Genomic DNA, 21,919 nt, shown 5'->3' with positions numbered 1-21,919 from the left:
ACTATATCACAGAGCTGATAGTAATATCACTGGAGAAATGTTTCTTGGAGTTTAGTTCTTTATTTCTCCAGGAATAGCATTTTAAATGCATGTTTTATTTTAGGGATAGTTAGATCCACATAGTTGATAGTGTAGAACCTTAGACTTAGAATGGTTCACTGGTAACACAGAATAGAGGAACACAAAATAGATGAGCATTTAGCCAGGCTTCCAGTATCATGGGGCTTCTACATGGGGAGTGGGCAAATGCCCTTTTGGGCCTGGCAGTTTTGGTATTATCTCACTTCTGTTACCCTCACATTTGTATCCCTTGTTTTTATTGTTTTTATAATAGTATTTTCCTCAAAAATAAAATGTATATAAATTAATAGAGATAGAATTCTAAGAGAAATTTGGCTATGGATACTTTGTGTCCCAGTCATTAAATGTGTGTGTGATGGCCATTGGCTGAACGGTTAGACCTGTAGAGTGAGACAATTTGAAGATGCACACTCAAGAGTAGGCTGAGAAGATGCAGAGAGAAACCAGAACTTCCCATGTATGGATCTTATAGTTTGGTTCCCATACCAACAGCATCAGTATCTCCTGGGAACTTGTTCAAAATACACATTATCTCTGGGCATAGTGGCAGATGCCTGTATTGACCCACCTTAAAAAATGATCAGGCTCCCCTTAAATCTTCTGTATCAGAAAACTTTGGGGATAGGTTCTAGCAATCTGTGTTTTTACCATCCCTCCAGATACCTCTGCTGTATGCTAAAGTTTGAGACCACTACTGAAATTAGAAGAGCCATCCAATAACTTTAGCTTTTTCTCTCCTCATGGAGTTAACATTTTACATGAATGCATGGTAGATTTTAGGAGCCCTGACAGCTGAAGCCAAAATATGATCAGGAAACAGGAATCTGTCACCTTGTCCAGTGCCTCTCAGACTTGTACATGCAGATCACCCGAAGGTTTTGTTAAAGTGAACCTCTGATCCAGGAGCACTATACTGCGGGCAGGGCGGGGCGGGCACTGAGAGATGCATATCTAACAAGCTCCCAGGTGGTGGTGATGGACCTAGGATTACTCTTTGAATACCAGGGTCCTAGGAGACCACACACCCAAGCTGAGGAACATTGGAGGTATGGGCATGCAGGTAACTAGAACTCAGGAAATGAAAGGGGAAGGTTCCTGAGAGGTTAGGAGGCTTTTATAAATTCCTGCATAAATCTGATCACTTACTGCTTAGAATGTATGTTCAGGGATCTCCACAGAGAGACAGGGGAAGCCCAGGGAGAAGATTGATGAGCAGCTAGGAATCCTGTGAAAGGTCCAGCCTGTAGGCCCAGATCAAGATCACCTGTGGTCAAGAAGAGCTAACTTGAGGAAAAAGATTGATATTAATTAAATAAACGTTTTTAACCACCTACTCTCTGCTTCATACCAAATAACCCCCAGGATCCTGTGATCTGACGGAGAAGACAGAGAAACCGAAACAATATCCATAACTTACTATTTAGCTGAGATTTGTTTATCAGTGCCTTTATCTCTGGAAAATGTAACTGGGAGCAGTAACACTAATAGGTGTGAAACCTTCAGACATCAGGCCTGGGCAAAGTAGTGTCCTAAACTTGTCCATTCCAACTAGGGAGCAGTTGGAATCTTCGCTCTGACAGGAGAGGACTACGGGGAAAACAGCTGCTGAGAAGTAACCTCTCTACGCTGTCACCTATGTGGGTTCCACCACAAGTAAGCTACTGGGTATTTTGAGAAATTTACTTAGAAGCCACTGCCAGACAGGATCAGGGCACTTTCTGGAATATAAAAGAAGAGAAAGAAGAGAGGGCCAGTGAAAATTAACCACAGAGGGTACTTAAAGCTATGGGTTAGAGATAAGAGGTCAAAGGCAATAAGATACCCCTGCTGCCTTTTAGGAATGGATTCCTTCTGACTCTCTTAATAGGTACCCATCTGTGGATTTTGGCCACGTCCCTTTGAATAACAGGAATTCTATTTCCAATGTAATTGTTGGTGTTGAGATTGACTACTTATGGAGGCATAATGACTGTGGTCTTACCTTCATCCCTGAATAGATCCTGATACTTCTCAGCTTAGTGTTATACCTCATGTCAGTTCTTCCAACAATGTGTATAAATGTATTAGGAGATTTATGCAGAGGAAGTCGAAAAGTGCTATTCACTGTAGTTAAGATCTCTTTGGTATTTGAAATGTCTATGATGGTTTCAAAAAATAAAGTCACACATGTTTTTTTTTTTTTAAATGAGTTTCAGATTACGGAAGATAGGAGTAATTATTTTTAGCAAATCTCTATATGCAATTTTAGAAAACTTATTTGATCATAATTTCCTTTCCTGAAAGTAAAATGGTAGAGCAAAACCTGTTTACAGACTTTCTAGAAGTAAAAACTGTCTCTGGTGTGAATAAAAAACAGTTTTCATGGAGCCTAAAATTCGTTTTCCCAACATGACCAACAACGGCACATTAATTCTTTGTATATTTAATTCATACACAGCAGTGGCTTCTAAGTAAATTTCTCAAAATACCCAGTAGCTTACTTGTGGTGAAACCCATATAAGTGATAGGGTAGAGAGGTTACTTCTCGGCAGCTGTTTACCCCGTAGTCTTCTCCTGTCAGGGCTAAGATTCCAACTGCTCCCTAGTTGGAATGGACAAGAGGATTCTCACAGAGAGTGCATCCTGTTCATACAACTATAGCCATATTAGACTATTACCATCATGCATTAGCTTTATTGGAATTTCCTGGTAAATTATATATGCTAATGTTACTCAGTCCTTGAAGTACCATACTTGTAAGCCAAATAGCAGGCATACATCTGAAAGAGGTATGTGTGTATGAGAGAGAGAAGGAGAGAGAAAATGTTCAAGCATCAAAAGCTTATCATATTATGGTCATCTTCTATAGCCAACATTTTCATGATCTTCTTATATCCCTGGAAAAACATAGATATACAAGGCTCTACTTTACATTCAGACTATTTTTGCAAAGGCATATTACAGTTGTTCTGACAAAACAGCTTCAAACACTTGCCGAGGAGAATAAATTACAGTAGGAATGAGTGGTAATTATTAGGAACTTATTTTTGGAATAAGAAACCTTCCTTAATAAAGGGCTATGTACTGCCCTCTGAAAGGAAGAGAGAATTTTCCCCAAAGTCAAAAAGACACTTTTAACAGTTCATGTGCATATCCTGTGGGGGTTAAATTAGGTTAACATGTGTTCCCAAAAAGGCAAATTCAAGCTGGGTTCAATCCATGGATTACAGAGGACACTTAGAAAGCAAATTGGAATTCTTTAGACACAGTAATTCAAAGTTTCTGTTTTTTTCTCTTTTTGGAGCAGAGGTTAGCTTGATGGCTTAAAGGATTCAGATATATCCTCAAGGTATTCAGATATTTTTAAAGACCTAATTGAAATAGTTGATTAGATAAAAAATTTATCAAACAGGTAAGCATCCTTCGATAATGTATCCTACAGAGCCCTTGGGAGACTAGTAAGTGTAAAATTGGAATAAAATTAAATAATTTGCTCTCCCATTTTTTTGTGACTTTGTTTTCTAAAGTTCAAATTAAATACGAGAATGCCTTGTGACCCTAAGTGTAATGAATTCAGTGTTTAGTTGCAATTTTAAGACGTTTTCACAGAGTTGATATAAAGGAAAATTCAGAGTGTATTAATTTCAAAAGAACTGAATACAAAGAAACCCAATATAAGAGCCTAAAATCAGTCAAAGAAGTACCCAAGCACAGAGGTAAACATTTTTGGCTTGCTTTTATTTTTCTTGAATACTAATACAGAAATTGGATTCTGTGTTTATCCCATAGCAGGCATAGATTATTTAAAAATTGTTAGCTTTTAAAATACAAGTGAACAGAAAGCAAAACACAAAATTGATACCATTGAGCAAAAATCTAACATTGCTTTTTTGTGTAAGAATGCTCACCTAGTGGTATCATTTCGTGATCACAGGTTTCTCAAGATGCCCTTATAATGTTTGTTAAATTAAATTGAATATAGCATTTCTACATTACTTGTTCTTGTAAGGTTACTATGCCCATATCTCACTAAAGAGCCAGTAATGGGAAAGAATAGGGAAATGGACCTAGGATTTAATTTTGTTTCTCCATGTATAACCCGCTACAGCCAAGTTGGATTAAGGCTATGTTTATTTAAAGCTCAGTCAAGTTGGTCCTTTTCATAAACTCATTGGTAGAAATGAATTTCTCTTGGTGTTTCCATGGGTCATGCACCGAGCAATAACACCAACAGTAGTTACTGATCCCCTGGGAATAGCAGCTTAATTACACAGAAGTTTGAAATCAAGAATAGTGGTATAAATGCAAACATAGAGACATGTCCTGTCTTTGGGTGGTTTATTATTAAATTTAATACCTCAGATACTCTTTTCTGTTTCTGCAGATCTTAATTACTAAGTAGATACGGTAAAATATGAATTATTGTATTATCACAAGTGATAAAATATATATGGTTATGAGCATGGCAGTCTGCAGGTGTAACGTACATAAAGCAAGGTTGATAGTATCAAGCAGTTAAACTGAAGTTATCTTTAAGGGGAAAAGGTTTAATGCTACCCTTAAGTGTAACTTAAACTCTCACTAAATATTTTTAACTACAATAAAAGCATGTTAATTGTAGGAATGACTTCTTTACAAGACCTCGTTTCTTAGAGTAAGTTTTTCTTTCCAAGAATATAAAAGCTTACTGAAATAATTTCTATTACTAACTCATTCTGTAAAGAGCTTTTTCCTTGGCTTTTAAGCTCAATGAATAAAGCCCAAAATAGCACAGGAAATTTGTGTATTGTGAATATATATATTCATATATATATATGAAATATAAGAACTAAATCCAACTGAGAATAAATGATTAAATTGATTGATAAGGTCATTGTTGGTCCCCCCAAAGCATTCGCATTAGTTATATGCGGGCTTCTTCTTAAAATATTTTGAGATTTGGCCCTTCAATTTCTTATAATTACATATAAAATGAGAAGAGACAGGCATTTGTAGCTTTAATATCCTCCCTCCATGTACAGACTTATTACAGTCTTTACTACAAGAGAAATATGCTGGGCATCTAATGATACAATTTTTTGTCCTTATGTGTTTTGGTTATTTTTCTACGCTCCGCTGGAATTGATGTTTTGTGCCACCAACTTACAAGATCCAAGTGCCTGTAGCTATCCAATTAGCCCCTACCCATTTGCTTCTCAGTAAAAGGCTGGCTTTACATTGGGGTTAACAAAACTTCTGTAAAGTACATAAAGGGTTAGCAAAGTGTATGAGACTCTTTACAAAAACTTTCTGGATCCTCTTTCTCTCTTTCTGTTTTCTGGTCTTCACATGCAGCCTCACAGACCACAGGCAGAATGCTGGTCCTTGCCGTGGAATCTTTATAGCAGTGTAGCTTGGCAACGGTACTTAAAGAGTGAAGCAGATATAGAAAGATTTATAAGCAGGCCACATTGCTGGATAACGACACATTAAATATAAAAGTATAAAGACATGGCATTGTGGTAAGTTTTGGAAAGATATACAATATGTGAACAATTTGAGAGCACAGAAAATAAAGATACATATTTTAATTGCAGTGTAGGTTAGCTAGATGTTTGCAGTTAACTTCCTGACTGCTGCAGTGAAGATGCGCTGCATGTGTGTATGCTTCAGAGTCAAAAGGGATGCAAGAGAAGTTGAGTGAATAACTGACAGCTTGTTGTAGAAATAATGGGTGTAGAAATAATGGGTATAGAAATTGTTCCTAGGAAAATGCCCTACTTTGTTTTGTTGTTGTTGTTGTTGTTGTTCCTTAAAGACTATCTGTGATAAAATTCTTTAAGATGTGACTTGCTGATAAGAAAATGGCAAGAATTTGAGCTGTAAGGAAAGTGGGGAGAGATTGTAAGTTCTTAACTGTAGTGTGGTATTAAGCCTTCATCTAGTTTCCTTCATTGATGGATTTTTCTTCCCAGTTGGTCAGCGAATACATTGAACCATGTTCTAAGCATGTTTAGTCCCCGGCTTTAAGAATGCAAACATTTTGTATCGGTTAAAAATCACTTTGAAACAGGGGCCCAAAATGGGTTTAGTTCATGTATTTTTTTGCTGTGCCCATCTCTGCGTTCCCCTGATACTCTTTGGCAATATCAGTCAATTGCTTTGTAATTAAGAATAGGCGGCCTATTTAATTTAGAGATGTTTTTTGTACTTCTTGAATAGAAATAATTAGCAGTTTGTAATTTAAAGAGATTAGAAATGTGTGGATAGTATTTTTTTTTCCATAGGCGCAATGTAAAGCACAGGCCATCCTTAGAGGCAAAAAAAATTGTGTTTAATCAGCCCCTCATCTTTATTGATAGTAGTGGAGTAAAAATTGAAAATTATAAAAGATAAAAATTTGAAAGGGGCACCGTAACAGCCTCTTTTAACATTTTGAAGCATTTAAAACAATTGAAATATTTTAAAATGGAAAATTTAAAAGATCACCGCCGCGCACGCTGGTAGACATTTTTAAAAAGATAAGTATTACTTGGAGCATTCTTCAGATTTTTTATAGCTCGAAAATTGAGTAATCTGATGTAGTTGAAAATACAATCTAATTAATTATGATTGATTAATATGATTGATGTGAATAAGAAAACCTTAAGTATTCAATGCACTGGTTCCATAATAAAGCTAATGATACCATATTGTGTGACTATACAGTATTTTGTCATATCTTTGATTTCTCCTTAAATACTATTACGTCTGCTGAGGAAAGTACTTGATTTTTTTTTTTTTTTTTTTTGCCTTGCTTAAGCCCTATAGATGGTATATTTGGTTTCAAATTTTACATAGAAGTAACATCTCTTAACTACATTTTGTTAAAGGATTATTCCTATATTCATTTGATGCTGCTAGAAATTTGAAAATTTTTTAATCCTTTTGCTATGTGCTAGAATCACATAGAATCTACGCTGAAGTTCCTTAGAAGAGACTTATGTAAGGAAATTGTAGCCATGTTCATGTAAATTAGAGGCTCAATGAATAAAACATCAAACGAAATTTTTTCCTTAATAAGAATTACAGACATATACAAGAGGTTGTTAGCCATTTATTGAAACGTCTAACAGTGTCACACTAGCTTTATGGTCGTATGACTTCATGTACCTTGATGTTACTTATGCCTGGGGGGCTTATGTTTACTCTGTGGCATTGATAGCTCAAAATTTTCTAGGGTAATAGAAATAGTTCTGAAAAAGCACTCCTAGAAAGGTAGCGCTTACTGATCCAGCGTATATCAGTTTAGCCAAAGTCAAAAAACTTAAGTAATGACTATATATCTTTCATTTAAAATAACTATCTTATGCTTGGCCAAAAAAAATAGATATCTACTACGCTGGGCCTTTCCCACACTTAAATTTTAAAATGAATTATTTTAAACATAGAAGTGAGATGTGAGAATGCAGTTTTCTAAGTTTGTATGCGATTTGTCCCATATAAACATTTTTGCAAAAGGGCAATATACAACAACACGTAAATCAGTAGAGATCATGAAATTTTGGAAAATTTTATTTTAACTTACAATCTTACCTATGAAAGCAACCACTAGACTACTAAACATTCATTTTCTCTTTACCTTTTAGGAATTTGTGATTTCTGTTAAATATGAAAGATTTTGACATTTTCAAATATGTGTGTAATACTTGCTATTATATAGCATTTAATGATTATGGCCTAGTTATACAATTATAAAATTCATTTGAAAGCTTAAAATTAGGTTTTACTATATTATATTTTGATATATAATATTTGCTCACTGTGTTCAGTTAATAGTTTTCACAGTTACCTGAGAAAATGATCACTCTTTACATTACTCTCGAAAGTACTGTCTTCTGAATTTTGTTTTGTTTCTTTCCAGAAGGTGGGTGCGGCTGCTGTTTGGACGAGAGTTCCCCTGCAGGACCTTCTGGTGGTCTGGGATGCCTTGTTTGCAGACGGCCTCAGCCTGGGTTTAGTAGACTATATCTTCATAGCCATGTTACTCTACATCCGAGATGCTTGTAAGTGTTAATGACCTTGCCTACATTTGACTAGATACTCCTGATTTTAAAATGTTTTGCCTTTTAAACAGACTTGGTGTTTTATTATTTGATTTACATGTACCTCAATTTTATAGTTGGGTAATATATTGAAATTTCAAAGGAATATACTAAACATCCCTTTTGTTGGTTAACTGTGTACACATTGGGAGATGTGAGTTATTTTATCCTGAGAGAATTAGAATATTCTTCAGAACCATTTTCTAAAGACTTTACTCCTGCTTTAATCTCCTCATTACACACAGTTGTGAAATGCATCTATAAAAGCCAGTATTTGAGATATGTTTAGAGCTCCACCTTCTGACAGGTAGGGAATATTCAAGGATGTTTATCAGGAGATTGGAGTTCTTTTATAATATCAACACCTTGCTAATAAAAAAACAAATATTGCATTTAAAGGTATTTTAACTTTCTTCCAGTTATATTTTAGAAAATATATTTCTCAATACAGTGCTGAATGGTAGACATGTACCCATCTCCTCAGATCTATGTTAGGGTGCCTATAATAGCCAGAAAGCCAGTGCCTAGCCCTTTCGAATAGTCTCATAGTCCTTAGCTTGAAGAAAGTATCGGTGTGTATTTTAAATTTCAAAATACCTCAAATTGTTTTCCGTCTCAGAGAAGTAATGGAAAGTTCACACAATAAAACTTCTTAGCCAAAATGTAATTAGGAAAAGTGCATAAAATTATGTGATTGAATTAGGAAATAGGAAGCTAACATAAAGTAAGACTTTGTCTGAAGAACATACAGTTTTAGAATCATTTATAATTGCGACTGTTAAATTGTTATGTGGTTCTCTTTATTTGTTCATTGAATACCAGTTGTGGCAGATGCTCTTGTTATGCCTCTAGTAACACTAATTTTCTTTAAAATTTTAAATTATACTTTTTTTAATTTCCCAAAATTACTTAAATAAGTGACAGGGGTACCACGTTTTATCAAAAAATTATAGATTTTGTTCTATGCCTCGAAGGTCAAATAGTTTAGGTTTTGACAGACAAAGTGAAAGTTTCTTCCTTCTGAGCAAGATCTAATCACTTAGGAATATGGAAGTCATAAGAGGAAACATAAGGAAAATGGAGAAAATATCTGAGTAGATTTAATGGATACTGGATTTTATGATATTCAATACTAACCTCTAAGTTGTATTTTAAATATAAATAATAATAAAAGGAATGAGAGACCTCTTCTAGNGATTTATTCTATATTATTTGATGCTGCTAGAAATTTGAAATTTTTAATCTTTTGCTATGTGCTAGAATCACATAGAATTCTAGCTGAAGTCCTTAGAAGAAGACTTATGTAAGGAAATTGTAGCCATGTCATGTAAAATTAGAGGTCAATGAATAAAAACATCAAACGAAATTTTTTTCTTATAAGAATTAGATATAAAGAGTTTAGCATTTATTGAAAGTCTAAAGTGTCACTATTTATGGTGTATATTTATATATTGATGTTACTTAGCTGCTTATGTTTACTCTGTGGCATTGATACTCATTTTCTAGGTAATAGAAATAAGTTTGAAAAGCACTCCTAGAAAGGTAGCCTTACTGATCAGGTATATCAGTTACAAAGCTCAAAAAATTAAGTATGACTATATCTTTCATTTAAAATAACTATCTATGCTTGGCCCAAAAAAATAGATATCTACTGGCCTTTTCCCACACTTAATTTTAAAATGAATTATTTTAAATAGAAGTGAGATGTGAGAATGCAGTTTTCTAAGTTTGTATCGGATTTGTCATATAAACATTTGCAAAAGGGCAATATACAACAACAGTAAATCAGTAGAGATCATGAAATTTTGGAAAATTTTATTTTTAACTTACAATCTTACCTATGAAAGCAACCACTAGACTACTAAACATTCATTTTCTCTTTACCTTTTAGGAATTTGTGATTTCTGTTAAATATGAAAGATTTTGACATTTTTCAAATATGTGTGTAATACTTGCTATTATATAGCATTTAATGATTATGGCCTAGTTATACAATTATAAAATTCATTTGAAAGCTTAAAAATTAGGTTTTACTATATTATATTTTTGATATATAATATTTGCTCACTGTGTTCAGTTAATAGTTTTTCACAGTTACCTGAGAAAATGATCACTCTTTACATTACTCTCGAAAGTACTGTCTTCTGAATTTTTGTTTTGTTTCTTTCCAGAAGGTGGGTGCGGCTGCTGTTTGGACGAGAGTTCCCCCTGCAGGACCTTCTGGTGGTCTGGGATGCCTTGTTTGCAGACGGCCTCAGCCTGGGTTTAGTAGACTATATCTTCATAGCCATGTTACTCTACATCCGAGATGCTTGTAAGTGTTAATGACCTTGCCTACATTTGACTAGATACTCCTGATTTTTAAAAATGTTTTGCCTTTTAAACAGACTTGGTGTTTTATTATTTGATTTACATGTACCTCAATTTTTATAGTTGGGTAATATATTGAAATTTCAAAGGAATATACTAAACATCCCTTTTGTTGGTTAACTGTGTACACATTGGGAGATGTGAGTTATTTTATCCTGAGAGAATTAGAATATTCTTCAGAACCATTTTTCTAAAGACTTTACTCCTGCTTTAATCTCCTCATTACACACAGTTGTGAAATGCATCTATAAAAGCCAGTATTTGAGATATGTTTAGAGCTCCACCTTCTGACAGGTAGGGAATATTCAAGGATGTTTATCAGGAGATTGGAGTTCTTTTTATAATATCAACACCTTGCTAATAAAAAAACAAATATTGCATTTAAAGGTATTTTAACTTTCTTCCAGTTATATTTTAGAAAAATATATTTCTCAATACAGTGCTGAATGGTAGACATGTACCCATCTCCTCAGATCTATGTTAGGGTGCCTATAATAGCCAGAAAGCCAGTGCCTAGCCCTTTCGAATAGTCTCATAGTCCTTAGCTTGAAGAAAGTATCGGTGTGTATTTTAAATTTCAAAATACCTCAAATTGTTTTCCGTCTCAGAGAAGTAATGGAAAGTTCACACAATAAAACTTCTTAGCCAAAATGTAATTAGGAAAAAGTGCATAAAATTATGTGATTGAATTAGGAAATAGGAAGCTAACATAAAGTAAGACTTTGTCTGAAGAACATACAGTTTTTAGAATCATTTATAATTGCGACTGTTAAATTGTTATGTGGTTCTCTTTATTTGTTCATTGAATACCAGTTGTGGCAGATGCTCTTGTTATGCCTCTAGTAACACTAATTTTCTTTAAAATTTTAAATTATACTTTTTTTAATTTCCCAAAATTACTTAAATAAGTGACAGGGGTACCACGTTTTATCAAAAAATTATAGATTTTGTTCTATGCCTCGAAGGTCAAATAGTTTAGGTTTTGACAGACAAAGTGAAAGTTTCTTCCTTCTGAGCAAGATCTAATCACTTAGGAATATGGAAGTCATAAGAGGAAACATAAGGAAAATGGAGAAAAATATCTGAGTAGATTTAATGGATACTGGATTTTATGATATTCAATACTAACCTCTAAGTTGTATTTTTAAATATAAATAATAATAAAAGGAATGAGAGACCTCTTCTAGAAAAAAAAATGCTTTGGATAATATTTATGCAAAACTTTCCAAAGCAAACAACTGCTGAAAAGTATTATGATTTTCTGTAATTGTAAACAGTTTACAATTCGCTGTTTTTTGACTTTGGCACATTACCACTATATATTTTTAATTTAATCATCCTGTCTCCTATTCTAAGACCTACTTTTATCATTGTATAAAACATGGCAGATTTTTTGACAGCTGAAGTCCTTACACATTTTTCGCCTTTTCACTGATGACTTTATAAAATGTGAAAAAATACAGAAGTAATGAAGTGATTTATTTATTTCAATATTAACCCAACTTATTTTGATTTTGTTATTTAAGTCTGTAACAGTGGATGAGATCTCCTAAAAATAGAATGAATATTTGTCAGGTATTTACAGATCCCTTCTCCTGTCCTCAAGAAGTTTACCAACTATTAGGGAAGACTGACATAAATTGTTTTCAAATGAACATATTTGGTACTATAGTTGGGATGTGGACAGGTAGTGTAGGAGAGACACCTAGCTCCCCTCTGGGCTGCTGTGAGTGAATAGAGAAAATTGTGCAGATGTTGGCAAGCCAAATAAGAGGATCTGCATACAACGCAGAAGGAACAGCATGAACAAAGGCCTGGAAGTGAAAAGCAGCTTATTGGGGATGTGTATGTCAATGTGTTTCTACAAGCTGTTTGGTATTATTAGAGTACAAAGAGAGAGAGAGACTAGCCGCAAGTTATGAGACTAAAGAAAGAAACAGGAGGGTCACGATGACAGTCTTTCTGTGGTAAGTGATAGGGAGCTATTGAAATGTCCAAAGCAGAAATGTGATCACTTGTAGATCACTTTAGCGGCAAATGGGGAAGATGAAGTTGAAGGAGACAAGAGCAAAGGCATCAGATAACAGTTATGACAGTAGTTTGGGAGAAAAACAGTGGATCAGAGAATTATTCGGAGCTAAAGTTAGCATGATTTAGTGATTAAATATGATAGGAGAGGGAGAATGGAAAATCTAGAAGAATCTCCAGCTTGGAGGTATGAGTGACTGGGTGATATTTATTAACTTGGACAGAAAATACAAGGATTAAGAAGTTTTAGGAATGTTAATAATTAACTGGGCTTTGACTTTGCTGAGTTTTGAGATATTTATAAGAAATTATAACCTAAAGATTTGAAAAATAAAATTAAATGTCAATATCAAGGCTACAGGTTTAATTTTGCAAATGATTAACAGGTGTTTGTTAAAACCATAACCACAGATGCAGAATAGGGTGACTATATATCAAAGTTTGTTTGGGATAGTCTTGGTTTACACCTGCTATCCCATAATAGTAACTATTTGTCCTTTTTCACTCTCAAAGACATTACATAGGATCATAAAAATTATATTGTCCTATTACCTAAAGTGGGTACATATGGAAAGAGAACATGGGCAAAGGTGAAACTGGGTTTAACATCAGCATTTCAGAGGCACCAGAGGAGAAAAAGCCAAGGAAGAACTTAACTTGTGTTGTAACCCCAGAGAACTATCTGGAGCCAGGCAGAGAGAAGAAGGTCAGTAGTGCCCAGGAACAGTAACACAAGGCTAGAAAAGTCCACTCACTTTGGGAACTGTGGAGGGACAGTCATTGGATACCTTTGCCAGGGTGGATTCAATGAACTGGTTGAGCAGAAGCTGGATTATGGTGGGTTGCAGAGTGAATAGACAGTTAAGAAATACAGAAGTCTTTTCTTCAGCTTTTTGTTGTTGGGTTTTTTTTTTGTTTGTTTGTTTGTTTTAATATATGCATTACTTTTCAACTGAAAAGATAACTAAATAAAAACAAGGTATATGGAGATAGCAGGTATAGAGTGATCTTTGAGTAAGGAAGAAGAACGATGTAGCTAGAGGACAGTGCAGGGACAAGGAAGATTGGATGGCTGTCATTAGACATTGGAGGCAGGGCAGAACTAATGGAGAGGTTTACTTCTCAAACCAGTCTGAGTTCCTACTTCAAGAATCAGCACTAGTTTTCCCCACCCTGTTCCATGAATGAGATCTCTGAAAAAGCCAGGCATGGTGGCTCGAAACGGTAATCCCAGCACTTTGGGAGGACAGGTCGGGAGAATCGCTTGAGCCTAGGAGTTTGAGACCAGTCTGGGACACATGGTGAAACCCCATCTCTACAAAAAATAAAATTTGACTGGGTGTAGTGGCTTGTGCCTATAGTCCCAGCTACTCAGGCTGAGGTGGAAGAATCATTTTAGTCCAGGAGGTCAAGGCTGCAGTAAGCCATGATTGCGCCACTGCACTCCAGAGCCTGGGTGACAGAGCAAGACCCTGTCTAAACAACAAAAAAAGAGAGATCTATGAAAAGAGAAAATATCTTCTTTGTTTTGAAGCGTTCGCTTGTTTATTGTCTGTTCTTCACACCCCACCCCTAATCCCTATTCCCCAGTGAGAGACAGGATTTTGTCTGTCTTGGTTTCCCTCCCATATACTAGCATCTAGAATTGGGCCCAGGGCATAGTAAACCTCCAGAAAAATATTTTTTGAGTGAAATAATTGAGGAAATAAGGGCCCAGAGGCAGTAGAAGAGAACTGGGTCTGGAGTCCTATGGAAGACTGGCTGTGGAATAGGAACGAAAAGCTGGTGCTGATGTAGGAAGAAAGCACTAGGCTGCTTTCACAAGTAATCCAGTTCATAGGTGGAGAAGACAGAAAATGGAGGAATTCCATATCTGATAAAGGAGGAAGCAAGGTTATCCACTGTGAGTGAGGCAGAGTAAGGTTAGTGGTTTGTGGGAAATGACTTGGAGATGTGATAAAGATAGCTGATTAAGAGCCAAGAAAAGCCATGTGTAACTGTTGAAGATCCTACAGAGAGAAACACTGGGAAGTGGTACCAGGCTTCAAAAAAAAAAAAAAAAAAAAAGAGGTAGATTGTGATCCAGGCTTCCAAATGAATTAGGCAGGACTAAAGGGAGACAGGAGGGTAGAGGGTGTTGAGTTTATTTGAAAATAGTGGTTTAAGATGTATAAAGAGGGAAGCACAGCCAGGAAAAGATTAGGGAAAATTGAATGTATCAAGGAATTGGGTGAGGTAGAGCATGAGAGAGCTAAATGCATACAAAGTTGTGGTCAGACATAAAGCAATTCTAGATCTGCTTGGTATAGTTGAAGTGCGTGAAGGGGAGTTTAAGTCACTTAAAGACCAAGGGATTGTGAGGAAACGGGTTTTTGTTTAGTTCTCCATGGACACTTCACCAAGGATCCTGATAGGAAAAGGCGTAGAAAGAAATGTAATGAGCCTGCACCATAGCCTCAAATAAATGAAAAAGAGTGACCAAAAAAACAGCTTTTATTGAACCAGTCAATTATTCAGAGTCAACCATTCAACCAGTACTTACCAGTATATGGTACATAGATGACAGTGATGAAGGGACATGATAGAGGCATAGAGGCATGGCATGAACTTCAAAGGAAGAGGGAGTTTTATGAAATGATAGGAAACAATAGTTTGGAAGCTGAATCAAGGAGCAAGGTAGTCTTCCACCTCACATCTGGAGGTTGCAGAGGCAGCAGTGACTCTGGGAAGGTGAGGGTTAGAGGAAAAGACATTGTTCCCTAGAGAAAAGGATTGAGATAGAGGGGAGCAGCAGAAAGAAAAGGAATAGAGAACCGGATTGGACAGAGTTGCATAGGAGGGCAGTACTAATTAGATGAGCTTATATTTTTGGCCATGGTCAAGAACTGAGAGGAAGGTGGACAACTTGCCAACCCCAGCTTTCCAAATAAATCATTGGTATCAAGCTTTTATTTCATGCCACTGGGTTCTGATTCATAATGTCTTGCTGGGGCTTCCAGAGTGGGGATGTTTAGTTACACTCAGTAGTTTAAATCTCATTCATTCAAGAAATCTTAACTGAACACCACTGTACCAGGCTCTGAGCATTACATACGTTTTTTTCTGAGCTACATTTGTAGGATGCTTAGAGGATGTTTCATCTGTGGGAAACTAAAAGAGCCCTCCTTCCGTGATGACATTCCTTCCTTGGGGTGCATGTCTCCTAGGGATTCAGTGGATGGGGATCAAAGGGTCTGTGATCATCCTGATAGTGTGCAAAATATTGTGTAGGTATGCCTTTCTTTGGGTTAAATGTCTATAGTTTTCATCAGTTTCTCAAAGGAATACATGCCCAAAAAAATAGGTAAGATTCACTGCATCTAGTCCAAAGTTCTGATTTGGTAGGCACAGATAAGGCCTGTTATGGACTTAATTGTATTCCCGCCCCAACAAAAGATATATTGAAGTCCTAACTTCTAGTACCTCAGAACGTGACCTAATTTGGGAATAGATTGTTGCAAATGTAATTAGTTAAGATGAGGTCATACTAATCCAATATGACTGGTGTCCTCATAAAAAGAAGGAAATTTGGCAACAGACATGCACAGAGGGAAGACAATGTGAAGGTACAGAGGGAGAAGAAGGCCATGTGAAGACAGCCAGAAGCAGAGGTTGGAGTGATATTATCTACAAGGCAAGGAATGACAAGGATTTTCAGCCATTACCAGAAGCTAGGAGAGAAATAGGAAACAAATTCTTCCTCTTTAGGAGAAACATGCTGCTAACACCAGAAGCAGGAGAGGCAAGGAGGATTCTCCCCTACAAGTTTCAGAGGGAACATGGTCCTACCAAAACTTTGATTTTGGACTTCTAGCCTTCAGAATTATGTAACAGTAAATTTCTGTTATTTTAAGCCACCCAGTCTTTGTTACTTTGCTGAATTATATGGATTAAAATTATATACAGAAGGAAACATTGAGCAGTAAGGAAGTAGTGTGAGAGTAATCATAAACCATTACTCCTGTAATCGTTTATGAATAGCCATACCCCCACCACACTATTTTTTAACTGACTTATTTCATATTGTAAGTCACTCTTGTGATTCCTTGCTTCCCCTGGCTCCACCTACCTCTTACTCCTATTTTCAGGCCTAGGGTGAGGTAGCCTTTTTCCCAAATCTTTTCCTATTATTGTAGCTCTCATTGATTTCACACTTTTGCAGTCCTATAAGATCGTAATCAATACCACTAACTAAGTGCTACATTAGTTATGCTCTATTTTACATTTTTCCGTAGTTATCGTGGGTGTTGGTTCTATCTCCTCAACTAGATTGTGAGTTTCCTTGGTACCAGAACCACATTACAATTCTTTCCTACCTCTAAATGCATCTGAAGCTCTTCATGTGCCCAGTTAATATAGTACTTGGGGTAATGCCAGGCCAAAAGATACCATAGAGTTCTTGGAGGGGTGGATTTGTGTGCTGCGATTGCTAAGAAGACAAGTGCTAGTCTCATTCTTAGAACAACTTAAAAAAATAATGATGCTTTGAAAATATACTTTTCAGCATAGCTTCTTCAAATAAAGCATTGCCTACTTTTAAAAGTAAGTAGCTGAAATTTTCACATCTTTTTTTTATTGATTTTATTTGTTTTTGACTAGTATCAAAAAACATCTCTGTTTTAAACATAACATACCTTTTATTTGTCTTGTAAATTGCATTAATAGCTAAAACACTATAAGTCTATTTATAGATTTTCCTTTTTTTTTTTTTTTTTTCCCTGAGACGGAGTTTTACTCTTGTTACACAGACTGAGTGCAGTGGTGCGATCTTGGCTCACTGCAACCTCTACCTCCTGGGTTCAAGTGATTCTCCTGCCTCAGCCTCCCAAGTAGCTGGATTACAGGAGCATGCCACCACACCCAGCTAATTGTTGTATGTTTGGTAGAGACAGTGTTTGACCATGTTGGCCAGGCTTGTCTCCAACTCCTGACCTCAGGTGATCTGCCCGCCTCAGCCTCCCAAAGTGCTGGGATTACAGGCATGAACCACTACGCTGAGCCTAGATTTTCTTAAAAGGAAAGTATTTCTCAAATATTTATTGCCCTTTTAAATGTACTTTCTCTTTGAACACCATAAATGGAAAAGTTTCCCTCTTGGCACTTCTGCCCACTTCCTGCCTTTTTTTTTCAGCCAGCGTAAGCATGTTACAATACTCTACTGTAATTTTCCTCTGCTTTTGATAGAGATTTCTTTAGCCATTTCCTTGCCTGGCATGGCATGGCAGTTGTGGCCTCTTTGTGATTTCAAATATTATTCATTTTGCTTTCCTTTTAGATCTCTACTTACTCTTCAGCCACTGTCTGTCTGCCAGTATTTCCCGCTGTCCTAACCCAGAATTTCTATTTTTCTGTTTTCTAGTTAACAGCATGTGTAATGTCATATTGATGTCAAAATGTGTTTATTTCAACTGCAAATTGTATTTATTTGTCTTTTCTGGAAAAGCGTTGCTTAACAGTCACTAAAAATTTTAAATCTCATGGTAATGTCACAAAGTTTTATCAAAGCGCAAATTGATAGTCTTATTTTTGAAGGAGTGTTTAAGCACTTCCTGACTACTAGCTCTCCTCCCTCTGAGACATAAAATGGTGTCAGTTGTTATGACTGTATCAGATATGTATATTAATGTACCCTGTTACAAACACCGTTTATACTACTTTATATCTTAGTTTAATAGTCTCCTCAAGTTTCACTAACAAAGGCTGATATACCATAGTAGCACATTGTCTGTTATTTTGGGTTTCTTTTTTAATGTTTCCTTTTTTAAAAAAAGTTGAATTATTGAATTGGATTTAAGAAAGGTTCTAGGTTCAGCACAAAACTAAGTGGAAAATACAGTTCACATATACCCACTCCCCCAGATACCCACATTCTCCCTCACTATCACCATCCCACGTGAGAATGATACTTTTTTTTTTTTTTTTTTTTTGAGATAGAGTCTCACTCTGTCGCCCAGGCTGGAGTGCAGTGGTGCAATCTCGGCTCACTACAAGCTCTGCCTCCTGGGTTCACGCCATTCTCCTGCCTCAGCCTCGTGAGTAGCTGGGACTACAGGTGCCTGCCACCACGTCCAGCTAATTTTTTGTATTTTTAGTAGAGACGGGGTTTCACCATGTTAGTCAAGATGGTCTCGATCTCCTGACCTCGTGATCCACACGCCTTGGCCTCCCAAAGTGCTGGGATTACAAGCGTGAGCCATCATCCAGCCAGAATGATACATTTTTTACAGTTGATAAACCTGCATTGATACAGCATTATTGCCCAAAGTTTATAGTTTTACAGTAGGGTTCACTCTTGGTGTTATATTCTCTGTGTGTTTGGACCAATGTATAATGACATGTATCTCTCATTATAGTATCATACATATAGCAGTCCCTCCTTATCTGCAGTTTAAGTTTTCACAATTTCAGTTATCTGATACCAACCAAGATTCAAAAATATTAAATGGAAAATTCCAAAATAAAAAAACTCCTAAGTTTTAAATTGTATCCCATTCTATGTAATGAAATCTGTAGCCACCCCACTCCGTTCTGCCCTGGACATGAATCTTCCCTTTGTCCAGCATATCCACACTGCATAAGCTGCCTGCCCATTAGTCACTTAATAGCAATCTTGATTATCAAAACAACTGTTGTTGGTATCACAGTGCTTGTGTTCAAGTAACCCTTGTTTTACTTAAAGCCCTAAAGCTCAAGAGTAGTGATGGTGGCATATTGTTATAATTGTTCAATTTTATTGTTAGATATCGTTGCTAATCTTTTACCATAATTTATAAATTGCCTAACTTATAAATTAAACTTTCATCATAGGTATGTATGTATAGGAAAAAGCATAGTACATATAGGGCTGAATACTATTTAGGTTTCAGGTATCCACTGGGGGTCTTGGAACACATCCTAAAAATTCTCTGTGTCCTGCCTATTCATCCTCTGTCTCCCTCTAATTCCTGGAAACTACTGATCTTTTCACTGTCAGTGTCATATAGTCAGATGAATGAAGTCTGTAGCCTTTTCAGATTGGCTTCTTTTTTCTTAGCAATATGCAGTTAAGTTTCCTCTGAGTCTTTTCATGGCTTGATGGCACATTTATTTTTAATGCTGACTAATACTCCATTTTCTAGATACAATACAGATTGTTTATTAATTCACCCACTGAAGGACATCTTGGTGACTCCCTCATATACAAGTAAGATATCCACCCACTTTTCTCCTTCCATGCATCCCATTTCTCCTTAGCACCCCTGCCATAGGAGCCACTCCATATCTGCCTTCGTTTGCTTCCACATATTGTTGGCTGACGCCTCACTGACCCTGAAGTCTTCCATTTTAGGAGTTATCACAGCCCTTAGTATGTATCATTATTATCAGCCCTACCCTACGTTGCAATTAATTTTATGTTTCTCTTCCACTGGACTGTAAGAAAAAGTTGAGATTTTAAAAATTCTTTTCATGTGTTTAGAACTTGACTCAGCATTTTAAATAAAACAGGTGTTTAATATAAACATTGAATGAATGAATACAGTCCAACACACAGAGAAGATATTGTCAGTACTTCTTAAATACCTTGTGTACTTCAGCCATTTTTACTGACAATGTATATTTCTGATTAAAGCACTAAAAATCACAAAACACAACGAAATAAAGTGTATGTGTGTGTGTCTATTTTCAGATATAACTAATTCCCAACCTATGGTTTTCCTTCATTTCAATTTATAATTAAGAGAGTCAAATGTATGAATCAGGCTTACTGATTATTTTCTACGTCTTAATCCACACCAATTTTTTCAGGCTTCATTTCCATGACATTTTATAGAATGTCATTATGTGGAAGTAGAACTTGGGCTTTGATTCTGAGTACTTACCTTTAATTACCACAATAGTGTTCACAGTTTGCATTAAAAGACTTTGTTCCGGCCAGGTTTAGTGGCCTATCATGCCTGTAATCCCAGCACTTTGGGAGGCCAAGGCAGCAGGATCGCTGGAGCCCAGGAGTTCAAGACCAGCCTGGGCAACATAGTGGGATCCCCGTCTCAATTAAAAAAAAAAAAAAAGAATTAGCCAGGCCTGATGACACATGCCTATAGTCTCAGCCACTAGGGAGGCTGAGGTGGGAGAATCGCTTGAGCTCAGGAGGTCAAGGTTTCAGTGAGCTGTGATCATGCTACTGGACTACAGCCTGGGTGACAAGAATGAGACTGTGTCTCCAAAAAAATTAATTAGATATCAGGTCTCTCGGCTCGTTTCACCAGCGGTGGTTTTTGTGCTCTTGGCAGTGCGATGAGCTGCCGATCTGGGGCTCACTGAGACCCTCCACCTCCGCGGGGTTCGAAGCAATGTCTCGGCTGCCTCAGCCTCTTGAGTAGCTGGGATTATAGGCACCCACCACCATGCCCAGCTCTTTTTTTGTATTTTTAGTAGAGACGGGATTTCACCGTGTTAGCCAGGATGGTCTCGATCTCCTGACCTCAGCATCCGCCCACCTTGGCCTCCCAAAGTGCTGGGATTACAGGCGTGAGCCACTGCGCCCAGCCAAGAAAATTGTTTTTATACATATCATCTCATTATTTCCTCAGTCAATAATGAGATAGAGAAGGTGGAGAAAACAGAAGCCTTTGCACGTAATTAATATCCTTCAAAGTTCATAGTACAAACGGCATTCCTGGAGCTAACATGCCGTCTTTCTGACTTTTCTAATACAGTGATCTTTCTCTGCCCACACGCTAGCCACTGGCAATTCTGTACTTTTATACTTGCTTACTTACTGCCTTCCAGTTGGCAGCACTATATATTTAAACATAGAAATTATTGAGTAAAGATCTCTTATGTTATTGCTTGATCTCTTATTAAATGAGATTCTGTATTAAAGTGTATTAAGCAGGAAAAGTAACAATTTTTTAAATCTTTTTTCCAAGCCCAAAGAGTGAGCTGCTCTGAATTTGAGATTATCCTCTTTCCTAAAAATGAAATTAAAACTCTCATATTATTCTTCACAAAATCTGCTAGAGTAATAAAGACTTACCAAAGAGTAGCCAAGTGTTTACATAAGAGTATGTGTTGGTCTTCGGTTTTAAGGATGGTTGTTGTAGTAATTGAATGGTGCTCAAAGAGGCAGTTGAGGAAGCCAACTGAGGAAGAAAAGCCAGAAGGACAAAATTTTACAAGGGTTTTAAACACTAGACTAAAAAAACCACTTTTTGTGGAGGATATGACTGTGTTTTATATTTGGCTTTCTCCAAAACTGAAGAGAGTAAAATTTTTTTTGTTTCTGTTTGTGTTTTATACCCCAGCCTCCCTCTGACCACTTGTGTTCTGGTCCATTGGCAATCCCATTTTGTTTCTTGCCATTTGTACTTGGGAAAGTC

General features: G+C 36.5%; 1 protein-coding gene and 1 long non-coding RNA gene across 12 annotated transcripts in view; one reads left to right on the top strand and one right to left on the bottom strand.

Moving 5' to 3' along the window:
• Window positions 1-21,919, top strand: part of TBC1D5 (TBC1 domain family member 5) — a 607,988-nt gene that overhangs the window by 437,656 nt on the left and 148,413 nt on the right. For all 11 annotated transcript variants that reach the window (XM_017875878.1, XM_017875888.1, XM_017875889.1 and 8 more), the window contains one exon: window positions 10,295-10,437. In XM_017875878.1, the coding sequence (XP_017731367.1) occupies window positions 10,295-10,437 (143 nt within the window). The remainder of the gene's footprint in view (window positions 1-10,294; window positions 10,438-21,919) is intronic.
• LOC108532115 (uncharacterized) overlaps window positions 21,587-21,919 on the bottom strand; it is a 59,705-nt gene continuing 59,372 nt past the window's right edge. The window contains exon 3 of the long non-coding RNA XR_001886359.1: window positions 21,587-21,682. This is a non-coding gene — a long non-coding RNA (uncharacterized LOC108532115). The remainder of the gene's footprint in view (window positions 21,683-21,919) is intronic.

Source organism: Rhinopithecus bieti, unplaced genomic scaffold (assembly GCF_001698545.2).
Source record: "Rhinopithecus bieti isolate Rb0 unplaced genomic scaffold, ASM169854v2 scaffold_8220, whole genome shotgun sequence".
In the NCBI taxonomy this organism is placed as follows: domain Eukaryota; kingdom Metazoa; phylum Chordata; class Mammalia; order Primates; family Cercopithecidae; genus Rhinopithecus; species Rhinopithecus bieti.
The sequence above is the reverse complement of the archived record's forward strand: the minus strand, read 5'-3'. Positions and strand labels throughout refer to the sequence as shown.